The following is a 23,869-nucleotide window of genomic DNA, read 5'->3' as shown; positions in this document are numbered from 1 at the left end:
ACACAAAGGCTTACCTGAAATAACTCACAATTTCCAAACATGACTTCATTATATCATGACAACACTTTGCTGCATCTTCCCTGATACTCTAAAGAGAAAGAAAGGGAGGAGGATAATATATACCAAATGCTAATCCCTGTTTGAAACTTGTTTTTCTTTAGTGTATGAGTGATTTTTTTTTGTAAAAAGAATTATTTAAAATCGTAATTTTGAAACAAATTACTGTTCTCAAGTTTGGATTTGGATTTGTGTTGAAAGACTCAGTGCAAATTTGGAGTTAGTAGTTTAAAAAGAGATGAAATCAGGGATGTAATGTTAAAAATTATTTTCATTTTAATTTCCTTTTAATTGTGTGTGGTCTCATCCTGTGAGTTGCCTGGCACTGTTCAGCAGAAGGCTCTAATGCACTTATAAGAGGTTTTAGGTATGATCACCCAAAGTGGCTTTTAAAGAAGTTTAAACAGACATTTTTAGACTCCAGTACATTGCTGGCACAGTGTAAACTCTGTAAAAGAAATTTTTCTGCAGGTAGAGCATTACAAAGAAGTCTTACTAACTTCAAAGTAAATTAGGTAACTGGCATCAGGTACCTTTTTTATTTGACAGTAAAATCAAATTAAAAAAAAATTCTCAAGCAGAGTCAAACATGCTCATTACTGGGATGAAATATATGCAGGAAGGAGCCCATGCTCCTTCTGGAAATTCCATTTCTAAGAGCATAATGTAGCACTCAGTGAAACACCTGCATTGCAGACCTGTGGGTTCGTGACTGCATCAGCAAGACTGAATTAGTTTATAATAGGTATAAATCTATATTGGAGCCTGTCCTAGACTCTTGAGATGGAACTCTGCACGCTAGAAAGTTTAGAGACCTTGTTATAAAAATCTAAATCCAAGAAGCTTTACAGTCTCTGTAACTGGTCGTGTTGGGATGGGTTTCATGTGCCACCTTGGTGTGGGGTGTGTGTGATATTCTTTGATAAAACATGTTTGAAAAAGGCAGGAGAAGCTTTGATAGGGCACATTCCTGTAATGACAGAGTTACAGGAGGAGTGGGAGAGAAATTGGGCCTCCAAGTCCATCAGTAGAACCTGATACTTAAATGCATGAGTTCCCCACCGTGCTGGACCCTTCTGGTGCTCATGGAATCATATTTTGAGTTAGAAGAGACTCATAGGGACCATGAAGTCCTACTCCCTGCTCCTTGCAGGGCTGCACAAAACTCAACTACGGACAGAACTTCAGCCTTTCCAGACTCCCATCTCCAGGCCTGCAAGGACGTGGTGCTTGTTGCAGGCTTCCCTGTTGAAAGTGGGATACAAAAAATTACAACCCAAGGAGGAAGAACACTGCTTTCAGGGTTTTGGCATTCTTAGAAGGAAGTGTGGACATCAAAGAGTCACCTTTCAGTGCTCCCTCAGAGTCCCAAGCAGCCAGAGAGGTGTTTTATTTATTCCTAGGCACACAGTTGGTGCCTGTGCAGGGCAGGACGTGTCCGGGGTGCGCGGGGAGCAGCTGTCTGTGCTTTCTGACCCTCCCCATGAGCAAACAGAAGATGCCTCTGTGCTTCTTTCCTTTATTTACCATTCCTGCAGCCCTTGGCGAGGCCCTTGGGAGAGGGATAGTGTGGTGGTAGGGAGAAACCAGTTCCAGAAGCTCTTTGTGGGACAGCCTGAGCTCATCGAAGGTGTGCTGAGCCTTCCCACTGCACTGTGGAGACAGTCTGGAGTGCCCGGGGCTGCTGGTTCTTTCCCCCTGCTGAGAGCTGGCCCTGCAAGGAGGGGATGAAGCTCTAGTAACTATAGGCAGATGTAGTTTTCCAAGGATGTTTTTTTGGAAAAAGACTGTGGTTTGACATTCTTCTAGTTACCAAAGGGAGCTGAGGGATGAGCCATTTCGTTTGGAACTTCTGCGCATACTTCGACTTTGAAAGCTTTGCTTGTGCTCCTGGGTTTCTGCTGTATTCACTTGGGAGAGGTTGTGAAATAAGTAATGAAGCAAAAAAGGATTTAAAGGGAAAAGTTACTGCCATGGAGAGAAGTGCTTGTAGCATAGGAGGCAAAAGTAGCGACTTTGTGATGGGCACAGGGAGAAAAATAAAAGGCATCATATATACTGTGTATAGGGGCTCATGTTTATTAGTTTAGTGAATGAAGGGCTCATGTTTATTAGTTTAGTGAATGTTTTCTTTCAAAACAGCACTTCTCCGGTTTTAAAAATTAAAATGCAACTTATAATAAAATCAGGTGGGGAAAAGTAATTCTTCATTTGAATTGTGGACTCAAATGCCAAGATAGAAAATGGAATTTGCCTTTTGAACTCCTCCTTCCACAAGTCCTTTAAGCCTCCAGGTTCTGCAACCCTCATTGTCCCCTGCTCTCTGTGACCGATTAGAGGAGTAATGTGTTGGTGTGGCACTGGGGACAAGGGACATGCCAAGACACTGATCAAAAGTGCCTGAACTTTACTCGTGGTGAGCTTCTTGAAAATAACCTGCATGTGGTTCAGTTTAACAACACAGAACACTGGGCTAATCTGGACGAAACTTTTTTTTTAAATTTAACGTAACTTGATTTGCGTGGATGAAAAGCGCCTTCACTGACCTGTGTTGGAAATTCTCTCCTTTCCCTTCTCTTTCTTCTATTTTTTCCTCCTTTCCTTCCACCTTCGCAGAGCCGCCAACCAAATACCAAATCTCTCAGCCAGATGTTTACTCAGCACTTCCAGGAGAGACGCTTGAGTTGCGCTGTCAATTGAGAGACGCCGTCATGATCAGTTGGACTAAGGATGGGCTCCCTTTGGGGCCTGACAATAGGACAGTGATTATTGGGGAGTACTTACAAATTAAGGATGCCACAGCCAGAGATTCGGGCCTCTATGCTTGCACTGCTGTTAGGACCCTAGACAGTGATACTCTGTACTTCATTGTAAATGTTACAGGTGAGTGAGTCAAACCCAGGTTTTTGCATGCAGAAGCTGTAAGATGTGATGTTAAGACAAATAATGACCTAACATGAAACAGTCCATGAGGGCACAGTGAGTTGAGTTCTATAGCTGTAAGTTTTATCCCTAAAATTTAAATTGTATCCCCAAATTTTTGGGGATTTTTCTCCTTGTCCTGACCCTGAAATGGGCTCAGTTTGTATCTGCTCCTTTTTGCTCCACGGGCTCTACAGAGATGAACAGCTGCTGTAGAGCTCTCTGTTTTATGCCACTCTGACAGGATTAAATTAGACAGAGTTGCTGTGATGATGATAAAGCCAGTAGAATGATTACAGGTTTTTGCCCCATGCATCAGAAGAGGAAAACGTGTCTTCTACATCCTTCAAGTTTAGAGATAAATCGTTCTGGAGATGCTCAGTTCTGTTCAACAGCATTGCTGTAACGGAAGTTAAAATATTAAGCAGAAAGAGATTATTGCAATTAGCAAACTCCCTTGGGAAACTCTGTAGCACTTCAGGACTATTAGCTAGTTCTGTTACAATTTTACGTGTAAATAGCACATTTTGTGGCTGGATTTTCTTTTTCTCTAGCTTCTGCACAACTAACATAAGCACTTGTTCTTCTTAATATACAGTCTAAGATGTCGCTTATCAATTTGTTTTCCTGTAAAAAAAAATAGGCTGGTTTAAAGACTTGGTTGTTTTTAATGTGCAGATGCTCTTTCCTCTGGGGATGATGAAGATGACAATGATGGGTCCGAGGACTTTGTGAATGACAGCAACCAGATGAGTAAGTAACAGCGAACTGCCAGAAGTCACTAGCAAGATCCACGTGGAAAATTGTGTCCCATCTTTTGCACTCCTGTCTTCAAAGCTTCTTGATTGTTAACTGCATGTACTGTCAAATAGTGGTATCTTTGTCCCCCTCTGTTTTCTGTTTCATGTTGCTCGTAACTTGGAAAAGAAAAATAAAAATAAACTAATATTCTTTTGAACATGCTTTTCTGGTCTGTACTTTCTTTTTTCTCTTCTTCCTGGCATTTCTGCAGTTTCCTTTCTTTCTGAATCAAAGTTTGGTCTTTGTCTGGTTTAGACTCTGACAGATTAACTTTTCCTGAACCTGAGCAGAAGAAACAAAGATCCAGCTCATTTTGTTAAGAGGCAGTATGAAAACTTTTTAAAAAAAATTAAGTTGTAATGAGGAAAATCCTTCAATCCCTAATCTCAGCAGAAATCTTGCCAGGGAGGATCAATTTGGAGACAATGAGGCAAAGGACCTTAAGGTTTGTTGCAAAGAAGGCGATTCAGTGCTAAACCCACATTTTATGTTACTTACGTGTGATGAAAATGGGCTAAAAGAGTCTTAGACCTATCTGAATGCGTTAAACTTCGTCCCCTTTAGAGAATTCGTAAAGCTATTAATAAGCTCTAAATAGAGCACTCTCTAAGAGGAAAAAAAAGGATGTAAAATTCGTATTGGCTCCTTATGCACTGTGCAGTGTTGCAAAACCCCCTCGGTGACTGGTAGTTTGCTGTCGCTGGTGCCTGGTAAAGTCAATAACAGAGAGAACACAGAAATCCTTTTGGGGGAGATGTCAGTGAGCAGCACCCACAGTGGGCAGGGAGTGTATTTGCTGCTCAGCCTGGTCAGGAGCTGGCAGCTGCACTGCAGCCTGGAGCACTTGTTCAGGTGAGAAAGCACGAGCCTGATTTCTGCTGCCCCTGTTAGTGCCTTTTGTGTGCGGCTGCCCCCGGTCTGAAGCTGTGAAACATTAGATGCTATTTAAAGTGATATAAGTTCCTAGCTGCCTGTTTGGCCTCTGCCATCTGTTAGTGTGATTAACCCTGGCCTGATGCACAGGTGCCTTGGGAAGGGGCTGAGATCAGGCAGCTGGAGGCTGCCCTGACAGAGGAATGCAGTGGCAAAGAGAATTGGAGAGCTTGGAAAAGGGACAGTGCTTTTAAAAGCGGTGTCTAGGCAAAACCCACCAATCCAGGCAGTGTTAGCTCTGCCCTGAAATAAAGCCGTGGTTAGAAATTCCTGTTAGGAAACATTTCTGATGTTTGCTGTTCCTTAAAGCTTTACTGGTATTGGTCAGAAAAGGGCTTGTGATATTTTCAGTGACAGTTGTGCTTCTGATCTGCAGTGGTGGCTTTGGTGATCCATTGTGGGCATAAATGGCTTTTGGAAGAAGTGAGGGACCTGCTCTCAAGGCAGCTGTGCTCTGTAATGGCCTCAGAAGGATTCCTGCTCTTCCAGCCACAGGGAGCAGTGCCCAGCAGTGGTGCTAATGACGTTCTTGTAAAACGAGCTATCATTTTAAGCTGCTGTTAATCAATCTTGATTGGGGAGCTGGTGAAAGGCCCTTGACAGTGTCCATCTGCTGGGACAGGGGTGTGTGCTGCAGCAGGGGCCAGCACACTTTCCCTGCTCTGAGTGAAAGACGCCTCTCAGGCATGAACGTTCAAACATCGCGGATGGCGGGGAAAGCGCAGCCGTGGAGATGGAAGTGAGGAAACTGCAAAAGACAGATTTGGGCCTGAGCAGAGCATTCCACAAGCAACTCTTTGGATTGCTCTTTAAAAGGTGCCCACTGTCTGCTGACAGAGCAACATAGCCTCCAGGGTCTGAGCTGGATGCAGGATGATGACTGAAGGGTCGCGGCGCCGTGTCCTTCCAAGCATTCTGTGTTCAGTGAAAAGATGCATCATAGTAACTCCTTTGGATTAGTACAGGGCTGCTGAAAAAGGGTTGTGATTTAGCAAGTTATGTGTGAAAGTCAGGAGTGGGACTTGGTGTGGTGTGCCCTGTAAGCCTTCTTCTCCTCTTCCAAATTTTCTATCACATCCAAGAGGCCGCATCTAATTGAAGGCACTGTGTTACAAGGCAGATGGAGGAGTGAACCAGGTGCTGCTGTGTGTGCTGTGGGGCAGGCAGTGGTACACAATGGCCAAATCCCTTTACCTTGCCTGCCTGTGGGATGTTGAGCCTGGCAAAGTCCACGACCTCACAATAGTCCCTGGCTGCTGCTCTTCTACAGAAGTCTTTTAAGCGTTTCCTCAATCATGGTTTGAGCTTTGCGGATCTCAAATGATTTAACTGATAATTTACATATGAATTATAGCTGTGATCATTAAGGATAAGGAATGGAAATTGGCCTGGTTATGCCTTTACTGATGGAAACAAAAGGCCATAGTCTTCAAAGGTTGTTGCTTTTTGATGAAACAATTCTGATAAAGTCCAGCTGTCTTGGCATGTTAATTATGATGAGATGAGGCAGGAAATGGCTGTAGTGCCTTCAACAGGAAGCTGAACCTTGGCATTCTCATTCCTGCATACTTAAAACAAAAACAAATCTTTTAGAGCTGTTTTATTTACACTGTTATGTATTCTTTTAAGATGTTTTATTTTCTTTGCCTCTGTTGCAAATACATATTTCAGAGGCCAAGGTTTCCGAATGCAGGTGGAGAGGCTGTTGAGGAAATCTAGTGTAATTTTCAAGGCTGCCCAGAAAAGATAATTGCTCTTGAAGTCAGTGGAGGCTGTAGGTGACTGTAGATGTGAGGGGCGGCTCCTCCTTGGGAGAGGAGGGCACTGGTGTGTACCCATGTGCATTTGACCACTGGCCCTGTGTGTATTTTTCAGTAAGAGGCGCGCAGAGCAGATTTCACTCTGCATTTGCTGTCCCTCAGCTTGACAGATACTTTAACTGTCTGAAAAAACGCTGTGGTAGATTTGTTCCAGACTGCATCCTGAATAGCTTTTTATTACTTCCAGCTTTTGTTGAAGGGATTAGTCCTCATGGGGAAGGTGCAGGATTGGTTCCACTGCAGAACAGTCCCCTTTCTCCACAAAATGGCTTTGTTGGCAACTTGAGTTTTCCCCTTTGCTATCCTAAAGATGGGCCTTAGCTTGGTTCTTGGAGGGTCATCTTGAAGGACTTGCTTTTACAAGCTTAAGTGTTGATTATCATTCTGCCAGCAGTGGAAAAGACATTGCTGGCACTTACTGCCTTGTCCTCATTGTGATTTTGAGAGGTAGCCCTATTTCGAGGGATTTCTATAATCCTGATCTGATGCTGGCAAGGCAGCAGCTGTTGTGGTGGTTGCAATCAAGTCCACCAACTAATTTATTCTGTAGACCTCTGGGTAGCCCTCAAGATGCTGCTGCTCTGCCTTGAATTCTGGTCAGGCAACTGGAGGCTTTATGACTTTTTTTTCCTTATCGCCCTTTAAACAATTTATTCTGGGCCAAGCAATGGTAAATTGGCACCAAGAACAAAAAGTATCTAAATGTAATCCACATGCTGTTCCTTTCATGCCTTGAAGAGTTTCAGAAAGGATGAAACAAGGTTCAAATTCATCAAATCCTGTAGAGTGGAAACCCACTCAGGGGAGAAGCAAAAATTGGATGTTGCCTAGAAGTGTTTTTTAATTAAAGGTCAAATACAATAGTACTGAAAACCTTGGAGGGGTTTGATGTGGTCACTTACGGTGCTCTATTGCCTGCTTGAGGTGCTTGTCAGGCAGGCTTGAAGTTGACTACTTTTGTGTTTCTTTGTATTAGATAAGTCCAAATAAAAACTGAAGAGTCCTGAAGTGAAGTGGTCCCCTGGGCTTCCTAATTTCAATTTCACATGCAGGAGATTTGGCTGATTAGATGTAATGTCTGTGCAGTGTGGGTCAGCAGGATATTTTCTTCACTAATGAGAACTCTTACCAGCCATCAGGAATTCCCACCCGTTCCCCTGCTGCTCGTTGCTGCTTCATGCTGGAGTCTGCCCTGTGGTTACTGTGAACTTTTAGCAGGGGTGCCACCTACTTCACCTGTCCTGGTGGCAGTGATGGGACGTGATGGACGTGGCCCATAACAGCAGTCAGCACCTGGTGGTGTCTACTCATTAACTATGTTCATTATCAGTTTTAGTGAAGCTCGGTGTTTTTCCTCTCAAGACAAATAGAAGCACTAAAAGGTGTTTTAGGCTGTGATGATTTAATCTGTAAAGAAGGATGCTGTGTGTTAATCAGGTCAATCACTGAATGAAAGCACAATTTGAGGGCAAGTGTGATGGTTTGTGGATGTTGCTGCCTTTTCCTCTTTTCCTTGAACATGCTGAGGAGCTGCCAAATGTAGGATGTCTTGAAGCATTTTCAGATGGTGCTTTCCATATGTGATGTCTGTATGTTTTTTCTCCAAGCTGACCTGCAATTTAGCAGCATTGCAGGTTATGCTGAGGGTTGTGTGAGGAGAAGCTTTCCAAACAGACCTTTCTCCCATTCTGGGGTGTTCCTTTTCCCTTCCTGTGGAGCAAAACAGAGCTGCTTCTCTTCAATCCTGCCTGCATCTGCCTGGCCTCTTTACCCATCTCTGTCAGAGGTTTCCCTCTGTGCATTTCTTGTGTTGGAGCATTTCCAGGAGCAGGTTGTTGATGGAAAGGATAGTTATTTTCAAGAAAACCAGAGGATGGGCTGGACCATAGCAGTACAAACCTGGCCGTGTGAAGCAGCTTTGTTTGGGGAGCTGCTGGTGGCTGCATCCTGACTGACTCCAGTGCCCTGCTCCCAGTCTGCAGCCTGATGGGAGCTTCCCAGAGCTTGGACCTTCCAGCCCTTGGGCTGCAGGGCAGCTCTGCCATGGGTGAGCTGTGGAGCTCGTGGCTCAGAGGCTGTGCTTGCCAGTGGCTGCTTGCGAGCTCTTTGTGCTCCGTACGTGTGAGAGAGGTTGTGTGATGGATGTGGTGAGAAGTGACCGTGCTGGCTGCAGAGTTGCTGGGTTGGCAGTACCCACCTGGGGCTAAAGCAAGCCTTCTGCTCTGGCTGGGGTGCTGATACAACTGGTTTGGGTGATTGATTGTCTTTGACCTGCCCCAGTTTGCTTTGACTTTGTGGGAGCTGCAGGTAGGGCCCAGCAGTGGTTGCCTTGTGGAAGACTTTTGAGCAGTCCAGGGAAAACAGCTTTTTAATCCCTCAGTACCAGCATGTAATTCTGCCTTTGCCTGGTGTACTTGTAATGTAATTTGGCCTTTGCGTGTAGCAGTTAATTCCTCTGGTTGGCTTTGTTTAAAGTCTTCTGTTGCTTTAATGTGATCCTGCTTTTAGCAAATAATGTTAACAGTGATTTTCCTTGCATCCCTAATTCACTTTAGTCTGCATAACAATTTCTTAGTGTTGCAGTTAAATTTTCAATAGTTACTTGATTTTCTATTTTGATTACATGCATAAATTTGCTTTGCTTTTCTACTTCATTAATTTTAACACTAATTGCCACTTCGGGCAAAAAAAAAAAAACCCAAACACTTATCGTTCATAGCATCATTATAGGACTTGCTTTTAGAATGTTTTCTTTATACTGAGAGAGACTTTGTTAAAGGATTTATTTCTGTATTTTCTGCCCAGCTGTATTTTTATTTAGAGAGGGGGGTAGCAGGATTTCTGAGTTTGCACTGATTGTAAGAAATGCTATAAATATTTGAGGAACGGAAGAATTTATTTATAGTGGAGTGTTGGCCTGCTAATGAAGGAAATGAAACAGGGCTGAGAGAAATGGAGTTATTTTTCTGGACCCCTTTAGTCCTAAAAATTCCACGCTAATCTGATTTGCTTCAGGAAAACTCCATTGTAAAAGAAATTAATGTTTCCTACTGTTAAATAGATCTTGAATCTTTAACTTAAAAAAAACCAACTGTTATGGTGAGATGACTGAAGCAATGCCATGAAGTTGTTGAGAAATGTAGATGAAGCTGTGCAAGGATCCAGAGCATGGGATAACTTTGTCTTTGGGTCTGTGTATCCCAAGTTTACTTCTGTCAGGGTAAAAACATATGGGCAGTTGTAAATTTTGTTCTGCTGTGTTTCCTCTACTGGTACATGATAAATGTGTTTCTCATGATGTTCATGTGGGCACAGGCTGGGCCAGGACATGGCAAGGAGTGAGTGAGAGCCAGGAGAGCGATGTCGGGGTCTGGGAAAATGATCACCTCAGAAAACGTGTATTGAGAGAGAAGCACTCTCATTTTATGCTGTGTTTTTGGATGTCATTGGCCCTTTGGACTTCAGGAGGCTCCTTAGTGTGGGAAACCTCTCCAAAATGATGAATGTTTTTTGCTGATGCACATTTACTCATTTGGTTTCCTCCCCTTGGGTTAAAATTTCAGAAATATGTTCCAAGCATCTTCTGTCTTGGTCTGTCTTGGCTTCACAGCTGAAGGCCAAAAATTCTGAGTTTGAACCATCACAGCAACTCAGCTCGAGGTCCAAAGTGCCTGATGAAAACCCGGTCCCCGTGTCTTTCTTGACATATGCAAAACAAAAGTTGTCTGTGGTTAATTATTGGAATTTTGTCACAAATTAAATACCCAGAGCAGCAGACCGAGCCTTTTGCAAAACCCTGGCTGACACTTGCAGCAGCTGATCTCCAGTTGTGTGCTCTTTTTAAACCGCGCTTAAAACGGGTTCCTGCGGCTCTTCGCGCCGGCGGAAGGGGCTGGAGGGGGAGCTCAGTTTCCAAGTGCTGATGTTTCTGGATGTGTCCCTTTGGAACAGGGGCGCCTTACTGGACACACACGGACAAAATGGAGAAGAGGCTCCACGCCGTGCCGGCCGCCAACACCGTCAAGTTCCGCTGCCCGGCCATGGGCAACCCAACGCCGACCATGCGCTGGCTGAAGAACGGGAAGGAGTTCAAGCAGGAGCATCGCATTGGCGGGTACAAGGTAAGGGCTCACCACGGCATTTTGTAATTTCTCTTCTTGACCAAAGCAGTAAAAAAACCCAAAAACCAAACAACCCAAAACCAGCCCTCCTCCCCCGTCAAAAAAACCCAAAAACCTACCAAAAACTTGCTGAAGTCAACAGAAAAACTTTTAATGGCTTTGGATCAAACGTGGAAGCAAAAAGAGGTGGTTGTTTTCTTCTGGGGAAGGGTGGGTGGTTTCTTTGGCGGTTACTGAGCACTAATTATTTATTTTTTTTCTGAAATTCAAGCTTCTAGCCTAGCAGTGCAGCTAAGGATTATTTATAGAGACGTATTTGGAAAACTAAAGACTGACTTAGCAAAGCAGATTAAGACTGTTTTGCTCTATTCATTTTTGGCTGCATTGTTAAAAACATGGCCATCCGCTTTGGTGAGTGTAATGAAGGAAGCCTCGGAAGTCAAAAGTTATTATTTTCTATAGAGTTTATGGCCTGTGAAACTGAAATGGGAAGAAGAATTTGAGGGGAAAGTAACAGCAATTACTTGGAAGGGTTTGTTTGAATTTTAAATAGCTTCAGATTAGATGTCTTATTCTGAGTTGGTGGTTACTGATTAAGAGAGAGTTTTAGGGAGGCCAGCTTGCTCTGTGTGTTAGTGCACAGACCTTTAACCTCTTGGTATCTGCCTAGGTCAGGTCAGAAGTCAGGATTCGGTCATCTGATCCCTCTCCTCCAAGGAACTGGGAATGCGTGACTTTGGTGGCAATTTGCTGTTCAAGCATTGCCATTTCTGACTTCCCTTCACCTCCTGTCTGGGTCTTCTCTCAGCGGTTTCCTCGTGTCCCCGACACCTTGGCAGCTGCTCCCCCAAGAGGAGAAGTTTCTGAGGCAGTCCCCTTGTGTCAGGGTTGGAACCCAAATTCTGGAGCTTGTGCTGAGCTGCTCCCAGCAGTTTGCAGTGGTTGGCAGACACAAATTAACTGTCTTTGGTAGACAGAGCTTAATTCTGAGTCCTGAGACTGCCCCCCAGTTCTGCATCACTGCCTTGGCCCCATGGTTGCAGTGTTTTTGGGGAGCTGCCTTGGTTGAGCCATTGCTTTGTGAGCTCTTGATTCAGGTCCTGCCCGGTGCAAAAATACGTTTTCCAGTGCAGAGGAGGACAAGCCTCAGTCTCCTTTCCTCTCTAGCTGGATTTACTGTAGAAAGTGTCAATTTTTCCAACATTTGTGTTAGCAGAGAGCAGAGCCCAGAAAGTCTCCCCGCATGAGCACTAATTATCTAAGTAGACTTTTCCATCTATGTTCACTTACACCATAAATTTCTGTTGCTTATGAGTGTACACCTGGCAACACCTTCTGCCTTTCATAACGCTGCGGAGTGTTAACGAACTGGCTCCCATTCAGTGATTTTTGCCCTTCTCAGTGCTTTTTTTAAAAACAAACAAAAAAAAAAAGTACCAATTAAGGAAAAAAGAAATCCCCAACCAAACTAATCCTGTCTTGGAAAATAATAGTAACTGTTCTGGTAGTAACCAGGCTGTTATTTTGAACACTTTGCATCTGATGAAGGGGAAATGAAGATATCACTCTTGAAGACCATGAAGGAAAATGTGTGTCTAGAGAGGCAGGATGGAGATACCTGGTGTCTGCTTTGGGAGGGGGATCTTTGATGGGGTAAATCAGCTTGTGTGGGGCTCTGTGCTGGCACTGCTTGTGTTAGGGAGCTGGGTGAGATCATTTACAGTTGTGCCCATTAAGTGGCACAAATTAGGCTTTTGGTCCTGTGTATTAAATCTATGTAATTTCCTAGGTGTGTATGTACTCTGGGAAGGAAGCACAGATGCCTGTTCCTAAAGCCAGCTGGATACGTGAAGTCTGTACCGCTAATTCTAAATCATAACTTCTTGTATCTCTTTAGTCCAAAGGAAAAAAAGAGGGCACACAGCTGAGGGTTTCAGGCTTTCTTGTTGCTCATAAAGACATTAAAATTTAAATTATCTTGTAGGATTTACTTACCATTGTCAAATCAACCAAATCCATGTATATTCTACATTCTGTCATTTTGAATAATCATCTTTGAAGACTGAAGCTTGTTCCTAGTGAATGGATGTTAAAGAGTGAGGACTCTAGAGCTTTTTTTTTTTTTTTTAGCTATGTCCTCATCCTGTTCGAGGGGCAGGATGAAGTTACTGTGGGCTCATGAAAAATTATATTAGAAAATAGAGAATTGTGTATTGACATCACTTTGCCAATGAACTTTTAATGAAGGAGTCTTCAGGAAGGACTGAGTCCATCAGTGTTGGTCTGTGTTAAACCAGGTATCACAACAGCTCATGCTAAATCTTGCACATTAGCTTGACTTGAATCTGGGTGTTGCTCTCTGCAAGGCATTTTTGCTGGAGATATTCACAATATTTGGGATAGAATAGCTGGATCCAAACCTGGCCATATCTGACAGAAGAGACAATCATCCCTTGAAGCCCAAAGGGACAAAGGGAAGGGAAAGAAAACATGAAGCTTCCCAGTAATCCTTCAGCCCCCTCTTTCCTGCTAAGAGCTGAGAAATCCCTTGGTGTATTGTTTTTATCAAAATCAGATAGTGGCCTGTAGCACTTTGTCCCTCGGACTGGGGAATGTCTTGAGTCAATTTGCACTCAGGCAGGCTAGCAGGAGGGTGTATGTTCTGGCCAAGATAGCTTCCAGGGCGGAATTCCTGTACTGTGACTAATTCTGGGTGGTGAATTTCAAAATTGATCCTTTTATGATCTTTCAAGATATACCCAACCTCCTTAAAGTAAAGAGAACAGGATCAGTTATTGAATATCTAAATCCTTTTTACTGTGATTTTTTGAAGTGATGATAACTCTTGTTTGTGCCTTTAGAGGCATTTTATGTTTACTTTGAGTTGATAATCTAAATCCTCTATGGGACCACGGGAGCCTTTTCTTTCCTGTACACCACCCAGAAAGCAAACTCACTTCTATCAGCTGAAACTGTTTAAGCATTAACACTTGTGTGTTTGCACCTATGCATTTGGATAAGCTTCATCACTGCAGTTGTCTTAAACACATTTAAATTCAGCCAGGTAAATACAGAGTAAGAAAATTTATCATTACAGGAACAACTGCACAGGCCTATGGCCTTTGCCAGGGGTGTTCTGTGCTTGTTCTCTTAGTCTGAGCAGTACCTCTCACAGTCTGAACTGTGCTGCTTTTTTGGAGAGTTGTGTTTTCATTTCTAATCCTTCTTTCCTTTCAGATGAGTATAAAATTGATCCATTTTTAGCTAAGTGACATTTTCATGATATTATCTCTCCAGTGAAGACACACATTTTAAGACTGAACAGAACTGTCCACTGTTCTTTATGGAATACTCCAAAAGCAAAAAGTTTATATGAAAAATTCCTTGTCCTTTCCCAGTTCTCTGACCAATATTTCTCAGCATTTTGATTCCAGTTTGTTTCAAACCTCCAAGCTATAACTTAAGGATGCAGTTTGTATGCATTTGATGCTGATAATTCATTTTAAAAATTGACTCTTTTGGAGAGATTGTTTGGAGGAATGGTTAAAACCTTGATGGAGAAGATTTTCCCCCCAATAAAGTTGTCAGTAATTAGCTAGAAGTGTCCATAACTAGTAAGGAAAACCCTGGACTAAGGGATGTGGCATTTCACATAAAAAGGCAACATTACCAAAGCCTGTGTTTCAGGCTGTGTGGGTGAAGGGATGTGGCTGGACTGTGGCATATCTGAGAATGAAACGTTGAATTTGGAAATCATCAGTGAGAGAAGAGGCTGCTCATCCCCAGCAAAGGGGGGTTTTCCTGGGCTTTGCAATGCTGCACTTGTAGCCACAAAGCAGTAAGCCAACAGTCTTGCTGGATCCAGATCCCTGACATAAATCCAGTTGTCTGACAATTTGTCATAACTGCTTTGGACCTCTGCAGCAGTTGTTTAGCTTAAACCAAAGTGGCTTAAGCTGTTGTTTTGTTATAAAGATATTATCTCTGTCCGTGGAGTTACAAGAAGGGAAATTGCACAAATACTTTTTAATATTCCCATCCAGTATATCCACTTGTGGCTGTAAGTTAGTTATGTTTTCTTATTGAACATAAACAATTCCTTGTGTTTTCCTGTCAAATTAATTACCTGCAGCTTGTTTAGAATTTTTATTTGTTTTAACTTTTGTGGAAATATGATCTGGTCTTCCTGTTTTACAGACACATTGATTAAAAACTCTTGCTCTGATTCCAAAAGGGTGTTTTAGCTTGTAATGGCAGAAAGTTCAGGTCACTTTGACCAAATGTCCTTCAAAATAAATAACAAAGAAGTATTTAATACTCAAAATACGTAGCTGTTGTATTTGTTATTTACCAACAGTTTATGACAGCAGCCCCCCGGGGCTGACCCAAACTTTGAATTGCTTAGCAGAATAACGAGATGTTAAAATAACACTGATAAACTCTTTCTAGATCTATAAACTTATCCTTTAGCTCTTCACAGTGTGGAGAAAAATCAATATACCATTTTGATGGACCCAGTATAATTGTTTGACATCAACACGAGGGGCTGAGGAGAGAAGCCTTAAGTTTGGGCTGGAGATTTTGAGGCTGTGTCACACATTTCACTGACATTAGCATAGCATATTCTCTTGCTGGAGTATTGCCCACACTTCCTTTGCTTTTCAGAGCCCACATGGCCAGTCATTAGCTAGTATTATTAGTCCACAACTGAGCAATAAGAGACATATCCAGCTGTTGAGATAATTACTAGCTGGGGGAACTAGGAAAGCCAGAAGCTGCCTGTAGAGAGAACTTCTCTTCCAAGCTTTGAACTGAAGGCATTTTTACCTCCAGCAAGTGCTCTTGGCACTGGGATGTGGCCCTGTGCAGCTTTTTCTGCTGGATAAGGACCTACAAAATAGTCAGGCACAATGCAGGATTTCATAGCTATAGTTGTAATGGTGTTTTAAGAATGTATGGTTACTGGAAGCATCACTGAATGGTCCATAAATTTTTCTGGTGTACAGCACTGAATTACTGCTTTCCATTTGGCTGATTAAAATGATTAAAATGACTGTAGCAGATCGTGTTGTATTCCATTTGCTGAAATATGTACTTTGCAGTTGAAGAATTGTACATTGCAGCTACAGAGAATGTTAAGCTTTCTAAGTACTTTGTCAAAAATGTAATGCTAAAACAAGGAATTAGTCCATAGCCAGCAAAAGGTCATTTTGGGAGCCAACTTCTGATGCAGGAAATATATGTGTGTACAGGATGGCTCTGTATCCTTCCAGTTCTGGGCTGGATCCTATTTTCTGTGAGACCAAAGCCAGTGCTCCTTTGGAGTTCAAATGGGAACAGAATCAGTACCTTTACTAAACTCTGTCTGAGAGGGATCTGTGAGATAAATGTATATCCTTATGCTCTGTTTCCATGAGGATTTTTTTCAGGCATTTTTCACGAGGCAGCATGATTCTAGGATTCATTTCTTTCTTGGGGCACCCCAGAGCAGCAGGAGGTCTGGGGGAGGAATCCCAAACATCACCCTTCAGTTTCTCTAAAATGTGAGCTGTGTCATTGAGCTTTTAGGAAGGGTGAAGACTTGGATGATTAGGGGATCATATCCCCATCTTGTTGATGGGTAGTTCTTACCAGTGGCTGTTTGGAGACAGATGGGGAATACCCTGAGGGTGTGCATTCACTTTAGAGTGGATTGAAAGGTAAAGCCCAGTGAGACAACTGCTGCTAATTGGTGCCATCCTGCTCAGCCTGGGAGGACTGAGTGTGCACTGACATCTGCAGTGCTTAGAGCAGGGGCCAGGTAGATTTACAGCAGAGGGTGTGAAAGCTTTCACTCTGCAGCCGTGCTGTCCTGGATCAAGCACAAACCATTTCAGCGTCCAGAACTGTCAAACGAGCGCAGAAGAGGCTTCCAGCTGTGGATTACACAAGGATAATTATTCAGGGAACAGTTCTTTTGGAAGGGGAGAGGGTAAAACCCTGCTTGAGAAGATCCCAACCTATCTGGTTCCATCCCCCAGGTCCGTAACCAGCACTGGAGCCTCATCATGGAGAGCGTGGTGCCGTCGGACAAGGGGAACTACACGTGCATAGTGGAGAACCAGTACGGCTCCATCAACCACACCTACCACCTCGACGTGGTTGGTAAGTGAAGCTCTCACGGGCAGGACACTGTTTTTCACTAATGTCTTTAGTGAAAAAGACATGTCTTTCTCTACTGAAGCATTTGGAACTGAGCTGATATGTTCCGCGTTTATTTTGGAGATGATTTCACAGTACTCTAAAGATAAGATTTCACTGCACAGCCAATTGCTTCATAACTTTTTATACTCATCTGTCTCACTCGTGCCTGTAGGATTAATCTACCCCTGCCTTGGCAAAAAGTGTAATATCCATGTGCAATATCCACCCACAAGTTTGCCATGACGACCAAATAATACATGCTGATGCAACCTTAATCATTAGTATTACAATTTAATTATTACTTGTACAATTGTACTAACACAGACTTTAATAACTGCAGTTATGAAAACTGTCAAGCAATCCTTTAGAGTCCTGTTATTATAGCTGAAATGATTTTTTTTTTTTTTTTAATGAAAAGCTAGATATTGACTTTGCAGCTAGAGCAGATCTGGAGCGTCAGGAAAGGCAGTTTGCATTCACAGCAGTCTTACAGAGTTCTGACTGGAGCCTGTTGGGTGGGCTCTGAGCAGTCCCCAAAACACAGATGATAAAAATTCAGAAGAAGTGTTTCACCTGAGGACAAATTCTAAACAGCTGTGTGAATTTTTAAGTAGTAGCAAAGCTGTGATTACACAGGACTATTAAACACAGGCTTAATAATATTACCTTATTAATACCTAAATCCTGTTGACTTTAATAAGGCTTACAGATATTTATTTAAGTGGTTAGCTAAATTAGAGCTTGAAATCTCAGGAATAATTTCTGTTCACCTCTAGTCTTGCTGATTAGCCTGGATGGGTGTGAGCAATTCTATTGACTCTGAAGGCATTGCTATCCAAAATAACCAGTGTGGCTTTTCTTATAGGACCTTTAGGGATCTGAGCCATGGTTTCTGAAGTGTGTCTTGAATGGGCTTTGCTCTCTCCACCTTTGTGAGGTGATCTGAGCATTACAACCTCTGTGAATAGAACTTTTGATCAATCAGTACTGAAAGCAAAAATTATTTTGAATACTGTATGCTATTTTTGGCTGGTAACAGGCAGCCCAACTCCTAAGATTCTTTGTGGAATATCTTACTGTAAGTGTTATATCTCACTGTAAGGGCTTATAGGGCTTAAATGTGACAAAATATTAATTTCCCTAGTTCTTGATTGGTTTTACATAAGTAAAAATATATCCCTTGCATTGTTTTGGATGGTCTTTTAAGTAGTGTCTTGTTTTGTCTGAGACCACCTAAATCTGCGGAAACACCCAAATCCAAGAGAAAACAAAGTGCCAGCTTCTTGGGTGGCACAAAAGGAAAACATTCCCTGTTAAAATGCCAAGGAGAGCTAGCCTTTGTGGAGCAGAGGAGGAGCAAGATCACTTTGTGATGAGGATGCCATCAGACCAAAGCCCCACCACCAGCTCTTGTCCTTTTAAGTCTTCAGAGCCCGTGAACTACCCAGCTCACCTGTACTTGAGTTTGGGCAGTCAACACTGAAAGCAGTGAGGATTTTCATGGCCTTGGCAATATTTTGTCACAGGGTGAGCTCTGGGTATGGTTGAGGTGAGCTGGCAAAGTCATTTTTGTTTGAACACTTGTTTAAACAAAATTTATGGAGGGTGCAGCAGCAACGGCTGCCGGGGATGGCTGTCAGTTGTTGTAGGGAGCTGTGTTCTGCATGGTGTGGTCCTCTGCTGGCCACCTCACCCAGGGCTCAGGCTGCTTGCAGGGACTTGCCAGGCTCTAAAAACCTTTCCTTGCTGAAATGAAACTGGTTAAAAATTCCCCTTCTCTACCCCCTGTTAGTTTTCCTGTCCCAGCCTGGCGTGTTTCATGTTAACCATAAATTTCTTCACCCATTTCTTTTTTCCTAGCAAATGTGTTCATGGATGATGCAGTCACTTGAGCAAATATTTGTTAGAAGCCCTCTCACCTCCTCTCCTGCTTTGAGCCTTTTGAATGTCTTGCATTGAGGAATATTTTGCAGAAGTTTATTTTTCCTGGCAGTAAATTATAGTGACCTGCGTGAATGAATGGAATGGTAGTAAGGATTATGTCATTTATTTAAATGTCTAGTCCTTTCCTATAGAGAAGCAGGAAAGTAAATAATGAGGTTTTCAAAAGTGATGAGAGGTTTGGGGTGCTGGGTATCCAGCTGATGGCACCCAGAGGACCCTGCTTGTGTCCTGTAAGAAATGAAACCAGAAGTCCAGAAATTATTTTTTCAAGTCACAACCTGAGTTTTGGAGTCCTGCATACTTAGTAATTTCACCATTCTTTTTTAAAAATTTAGTTTGATGAGTTCAAGGATATAGTTGGGAATCTGCTTGAAAACCTGTGCACGGGAATGTGCACCTTGGGTTGAGTTTAGTATGAATCTCTCCAGAGATTGGGATTTTAACCTAAAGGGGGGTTGATGTTGGAGTGCTCAGCCATTCCTCTGTGGCTGGGGGCTTGCAGTAATTGTGGAGCATAAAATTGCTGAAGCAGTAAATTAAGGCTGGCCAGAAGGGGAAACTCTGACAGTTTTCCTAGTTGAGACAGTTCTACAGAGTTAACTTTATGCCCTTTTTTCTGTTTTCATATGAATTTTCAGTTCCCACAGGGTTGTGGAGAGTTATGAATGTTTGTTTAGAGGCAATCGCCTACGTAGATCGCATCTTACGAACTTCAGGTCGTAATTTTAAGTCAAGTTCTGTGTAGAAAACTGTCAGTTGAAAGCCTCTGAAATTACTTTTCCTATATGGTTTAACTGGTTCCAGAGCTGATTAAGTGTAAGTAATAGCAAATGGTATTAAACATGGTAACATATTACACTAACATGAGCATCTGACTATATGGTGTAATGTAGAGAACCCTCTGATTATGTCACAGAGTTGGGAGGTATCCCAGCAAAAATTGTGCCAAATAGTGACACAATGCTAGTTAGGAATATGCCAATAACTTTCCAAACCTTGAACTCTTTTGACAATTAAAAGCCTGGAGCCAGCAGGGCTGAGAAGTTTTCAGTCAGAATGTAGGTGTGAAGTAGTCTCATTTTTACCTTGTAATTACTTGCAAGAACTCTTAAGAGTCAGCTCAGATGGTCTTGTTCAAATTTACAGACCTGGCAAAACCCTTGCACTGATTTTTTTTTTTTTTTTTTACAGTGAGAGTAGAAAATACAGAAGAAAAAAACCCCAGCAAGTCATTGGCAGCCTCTCTGCTGCACAGGATACTTGTGCACAGTGACTGTGTTAGCAGGGAATGGCCCATTCAAGTTGGCCAGGATGTTCTGTGCTGGACAAAGTTATTTTTGAATGTTTGGGATACCCCAGTCAATGGCCTTTTCTTTCCTTCTCCATTTCCAAGTGGGGATTGAAGCAGGGCTTTGCTCAGGGACTCGGATGTGTTTGCAGTAGTGGCAAATGGTGGTGATACAAAACTCCACCAGGATGCTGTGAAAGGGAGAGGAGTAGATTTTAGCTTTTTATTAGAGTAGTACACAGAGGCTTCAATTAATATTGGATACTTATTGTCCAGGGCAACATGCCAGCACACAGGAATTGCTTACGACAGAAATACAGCAAGGCCAGGAGAGGGAAATGTCACTGTCCATTTTAGAGATGAAAACCCGAGCTGTGGAGTGATGAAATTTCTTGCCCTGGGTCACACAGGAAGCTGGTGACAGAGCCAAGAAGCAAAGCTGGTCTTTGAATCCTAATCCAGTACCTTAATTAAAAGAACTTTCTTTCCCTTGTATAGCTTAGCCCATTAGCTGGTTTTTTACATGCAGCTGAAGTGCCTTTTCTCCTCCTTTGTATTTAACAGTAGGTAGAAACTTGGGTTTTTATGGCAAGCTTACTAATAGACTAACTCCATTCTCAGTGCACGTATATAAAGTCGTGCAATCTTGAGGGAGAAGGAATGAGAACGATGTGGTTTTCACTTATGAGCTGTATTGTAGTGAATCCGGGTTGTAGGAAGCAACGTGGGAATGCAGCCACTGAGACTTGTATATAATTAGATCACTCTTGGATGGCAATTATTGCTGGAGTACAATTTCAGCAGCAGCAGTTCTGTTTGAGCGTGGAGGAGCTAATTGAATTTGGGTTTTAATGGCAAAAGAAAAAAAAGGTTACTCTTTGAGCAGTCCTGCTCCAGGTCGCCATTTCTGCCCTATTTAATGTTGTCATCCGGGGAGACAAAAGATGGTTTGGTTTCAGGTGAAGTTTGCCACGTTACCTCATTTAGTGGGATTCATAAGCAGCTGCTATAGCACAATACCTCTACAAAGAATATATGATGACCCTGCTGTTTGCTATAAAAATGAATATATTTTCGCAAATATGATTCTTCCAAAAGAAGCTCTTTTTCAGCCAGGTTAGCAGTACTTTAAACAGTTCCTAATTTGCCTAATAGCCATGCCTTTGGCTCTCTTTGCTGAGGAGTGAGCTCCAGGGGTGGCAGAGCACCACGCAGCTGTCCCTTAACAGTAATTCATATTTTCATATAAAACCAGTGTGAGAGTAACTTCTCACCCAGAAAGCATTTTAAATGACTCTCAGTTTAAAGCTTGTGCCTCAGAAATCTCATGTATGAGTGATTTTACTGGTGGCTGTGCAGAAAAACACTTTTATTCTGAACTCTTGGTGGTTTTAGAGGATATATTTTAGGATATTATGAGATATCCCATTTGCTATAGGATAAATTTTGTTCTTGTTTTTTTATGGCACGCCGTTAAAAATCTTACTAAAATGGAATCGACAATCTGCTATTGGTTCTTCACTGTTTATGTTTCCCTTCGTTTAGACAGAAGGAAAAACTTCTGCTTTTCCTTCTAGTCAAGTTTTATTTTTGGACTTTCATGTGCTCTCCCAGTCTCTAGCTGCAAACATGGCATGAGCACGTATTTTTTTTTTTAAAGACATGTTTCCATTTTGTCATTCCCAAATTCATAGAAACATATGGATTGTTGTTTGCCTTTTGCTGGGGCTTGTTGAAATAAAGTTCAGAATTACTTTGACTCAAGTACAGTTCTCCCCTTAATTTCCAAAGAATTGTTTTTAGGATTCAGGTTACATACGAAAAAAGGAACTGACACCAACTCAATAACATGCCTTGGGTGTTGCATCATTAATGTCTGGCAGGAGTTAAGGGCAGGTATTACAACCAAGCCTAAACTTGCATTTCTGGCAGATGTTCTTGTAGTTGTTGACTGGCTCTTTACAAGGACAAGCTTTGGCTTGATGTCTTCACCCCGGCGCTCGCGGCGTGGGACAAGACGAGGCAGGGACAGCAAGCACGAAGGAATCCAGGCTGATGCCTGCCCTCAGGTATCTGGTTAGGCTGAGAGGGAAGATGCTTTTGTTTAATGTGCTGATAAGCCCAGAGTGTGGACTTTACACCTGGCACCAGGCTTTTGGCAAGGTGTGTGCATCTCAGGAGGAATTACACAAATTGTTTAGCGCTGGGGGCTGTGTGGTTTGCTCCTGAAAACAAAGCCCACACTGTGATGGTTCAGCTCAGGCAAAGTGAAAGCTTACGGGTTCCCCCCTCCACTTCCTTAATAAGGTAAAAATATTCCAACCCTGTAGTTTTATAGCATTAAAGCTTCTGATTTCATTGGAGTAGTCTGGCTAAATTACATTTTATGGACAAATACTGGTGTCATTACTTCATCTGCTGGGTGAACAGTGAATTTGTCATGTTTGGAATGCTTCCTGCAGAGTCTGCTGGGGAGGACTGGTCTCCCTGTCCCACTTTCTGTCTTATTACAGCCCCAAGGCAGTTATTTCTCCTTCTTTTGATGAGTGATGAACAGGATATTGTTTCAGCTCTGTTATTATAATTTTTAATCATGCCTTCTAATTTGTGTTGTATCCTACTTGTGGAAGTGCAAGTAGGAATTTGCAGGAGTTGTCTGAAGATGCAAACACAGGACCGTTGCCTTGTTAATGTGCAGTTGGCATATGTCAAAAGCCATATCTGTGCCTAATAGGAGGGGCTTTCTGACCTGATCCAGGCTTTTCTCACAGCTTTATTAGTGAAAAAATGGAAGTGTAATTGGCAGTAAATTGGTAATGCTATGTCTTAAAAATACAGAAAAAACTCCAAGTAAATTAACTCTGATAAAGGTTGGATGATGACATATTAAAGACAAACACAAGGTTTACAATCTAGGAGAAAAACCAAATAAAGGGTTGTTACCAAGGTGAGAGGGTGAGGAACCAGGCAGTAGAAAAGCACGGACAAATCAGTAAAACGTAAAGTTCCGTGTCTAATAAAGAAAAAGGCCTCACTTAGAACCTTAGTGTTGGTCTCCTCTCCTCTCTCTGCTCTGCAGACCACTGTGTGACCTGACATCCAGAGGTGGCTGTGATTTACAGCTTTTGAGGGTTTTAAGCCATTATGTCATCTTTGGATTGCTACTGTTCCTGTGGTGCAGCTTCCACAGCTGTTGTTCCGTTTAAACATAAAAAGGCACATTAAAAATCAGAGTTTGGTAAACACGTTTGAATATTGAACTGCTCTGTAAATGTAAGATACTGATTTTATTTTTTTTTTTTCAGATTGCTCTTTGAAAGGTAGCATGAATACGTTGAATTTTTTTACTTTTCATGAAAGTAAAACACTGATGCTGTCAGAACTTTAGCAAAGGGAAGAACCCAACATGGCAATGGGTCGGACAGAAAGTTGGAATAAAGTAATTTATCATTTTTACAAGATGCTTATAAAAGTATAAAATTACATAGACTTTTAGGGGGGTTTTAATCACCAATAAGGTGATCAAAGCATCAGTTGTTTTGTGTATTCTGCACTTATAAGTGAATCTTCATGCATTCCTTAGTGTTTAGACCTGCAGCAGTGTTTCTGCTGTTCACCTGGATTATGTGCATTACCAAGCAACATAATTTCATTGCAGCAGTTGCTTTCCTTTGATATTTGTGCATCCAGGGTGTTTGTGAGCATACCTATGTCTTCATTTGAGTGAATATTCCAGCTAATGGGTTTTACTGCCCCAACTGCTCTTCAGACATTTTTTCAGAAAGCAGCTCTGGCACGTG

General features: G+C 42.3%; 1 protein-coding gene across 11 annotated transcripts in view; it reads left to right on the top strand.

Moving 5' to 3' along the window:
• The window catches only part of FGFR2 (fibroblast growth factor receptor 2), an 80,952-nt gene that overhangs the window by 17,249 nt on the left and 39,834 nt on the right, over positions 1–23,869 (top strand). For 6 of the 11 annotated variants that reach the window (XM_038140350.1, XM_038140352.1, XM_038140347.1 and 3 more), the window contains 4 exons: positions 2,674–2,940; positions 3,658–3,732; positions 10,485–10,654; positions 16,675–16,798. In XM_038140350.1, the coding sequence (XP_037996278.1) occupies positions 2,674–2,940; positions 3,658–3,732; positions 10,485–10,654; positions 16,675–16,798 (636 nt within the window). The remainder of the gene's footprint in view (positions 1–2,673; positions 2,941–3,657; positions 3,733–10,484; positions 10,655–16,674; positions 16,799–23,869) is intronic. The other 5 variants (XM_038140355.1, XM_038140357.1, XM_038140356.1 and 2 more) reach the window with 2 other exon arrangements.

This window comes from Motacilla alba, chromosome 6 (genome assembly GCF_015832195.1).
Source record: "Motacilla alba alba isolate MOTALB_02 chromosome 6, Motacilla_alba_V1.0_pri, whole genome shotgun sequence".
NCBI classification, from domain to species: Eukaryota; Metazoa; Chordata; class Aves; order Passeriformes; family Motacillidae; genus Motacilla; species Motacilla alba.
Note: the sequence above shows the minus strand (reverse complement) of the source record. Positions and strands in the feature narration are given on the sequence as shown.